At 35.3% G+C, this 1,947-nt stretch overlaps 1 protein-coding gene across 1 annotated transcript; it reads left to right on the top strand.

Annotated features, from left to right (window-relative positions):
• Window positions 1-293: 293 nt before the first annotated feature.
• On the top strand, window positions 294-1,061 carry LOC111876429 (uncharacterized). The gene has a single exon (XM_023872952.3). The coding sequence runs from the start codon at window positions 294-296 to the stop codon at window positions 1,059-1,061; it is 768 nt and encodes a 255-aa protein (XP_023728720.1).
• The last annotated feature ends 886 nt before the right edge of the window (window positions 1,062-1,947 follow it).

Genomic DNA, 1,947 nt, shown 5'->3' with positions numbered 1-1,947 from the left:
TAAAAAGATTTGTTGAATAATAAATATTTGATAGGATTTATACGTGAAGAAAGCCTATGAATATTTAATAGAGTGAAATTATTTATTGTATAAAAAATGTTACTATTTTAAGCCGTAGAAAGTGCAAGCAAAGAATTTGTTTCTAGTGTACTAAACCCCACGCGGCCCAATTGCATCTCTTCATGTTCCCCTGCTTATAAATAATCTGCTACCAAATTCCTTCTCTCTCATTCAGCTATTCCAAAGAGATACATTTCAATTCATCACTTCTTGGGATTTCTGCAACCACAAGAATGCAACAACAACAGGGACAAATAGATGATCTAGGGTTCTGTCCTAGCTTTAATTGCTACTCTTCCGATACTCTAGCCTCCATCGCCGCTGCCAAAGTCACCAATCAGTTATTTCACGATGTTGGAGAAGAGGATTTCGAGTTCTCAATCGTGCTTGGAGACGAAGAAATTTCAGTCCATGATATCGCTTTCGAAGCCCCGACGGTTTTTCCTCTTTTCAACCGTGATCTATTGAATCAGGAAGAGGTAGATCGTGAAGCTGTAAACGGAAGCGTTGATGCTTGCTCGGATTCTCTGGCGAAATTGTTTATGAACGATCGGGAACGGGAAGAATCTGCGTCTTCGTCGTCATCAGAAGCGGACGAATCGGAAGGTGAAACTCCTGGAGTGTTCTGTGTGTGGAGACCTAAAATGGATATCGGATCATCGCCTCTTAGCAAATGCAAAAAGAGCAGTTCCACCGGATCGGGATCAAAACGGTGGAGAATTAGAGATTTACTCCGGCGGAGCAACAGCGAAGGGAAAGAGCCGATGGTGTTGTTGACTCATAAAAAGGTGGACATTCCCAAACAAAACCGGAGTTCCGGTGAAGTCTCCGTCGTTGCCAACAAATCAAAATCATCATCTCCGTCGTTTCATGAATTGTTCTACGTGCAACAACGAGCCAAAAGCGAAATCGGAAAGAGGAAATCGTATCTACCTTACAGGCAAGGCCTAGTTGGGTTCTTCTCAAATGTCAACGCCAAGGGGAAGAAATCCCCATTCTAAATTATGTCATCAATCATCAAACACAATTTTGTTTTCCTCCATTTTAAGCTGTTTTTGTAGCACATGGATTCCAATCTTAATCTTATTTAATGTAAATATTTTCGATCAGATCATACAATACTCGAAACACATTTACTCATCTTAAGCATGCTTTTAGAAAATGCAACTGGTGAGACAATTACTTTTCCCAGATTTTATGGAAATATGTGGTATAATTAATTTTGCGTTCTTGAGTAGTTGGAACTACCTACTAAAATACTAGTATAAAAGTGGTTGTGATTAATTTGCTTCCTATTATATATGGATTGTAATTAATCAAAGATTTAATGGTGTTTACTGTTTAATTTAGAGATTATGAAAAGGACAAAATTCAATGTCCATATGAGTATGTGAAAGTCATAAAAGTAAAATATAATCGGTAGGAATATTATAAAATAGAAAAATACAAATGGATATTAGTTTAGAGTTTAGAGTTTAGACAATGGAATATGTGTATAATTAAAAGGAAAAGAAAATAATGTTAAAATAAATCGGTTTTGTTATAACGTGTTTTGAGCATTTCAATGATAGAATCGAACTGGATACCGGATGCTCATGCGATTTTCCGGGATCTTCCGCGCCATTTTCTTACCTTATTTTAGATTTTGTATTTTTATAAATTCATTTTATTATTATTTGTTTTTTTTTTTCCTTCGATCAACGCTTTGCAGTTTACACTTTACACAATTCCAACTTTATCTACTAAATTGACTTCCTCATTTAAATATTATTTAGTCTGAATCTGAATATAATCTAATTTCTTTTTAAGAATTGTAACGGAACAAATTTTTAGACATTTGTAAAATTAATCATCCTGTCCAAAAAAACATCATCATGATTTGTAACT

The sequence above is a fragment of the Lactuca sativa genome, chromosome 2 (assembly GCF_002870075.4).
Source record: "Lactuca sativa cultivar Salinas chromosome 2, Lsat_Salinas_v11, whole genome shotgun sequence".
NCBI lineage: Eukaryota > Viridiplantae > Streptophyta > Magnoliopsida > Asterales > Asteraceae > Lactuca > Lactuca sativa.
Note: the sequence above shows the minus strand (reverse complement) of the source record. Positions and strands in the feature narration are given on the sequence as shown.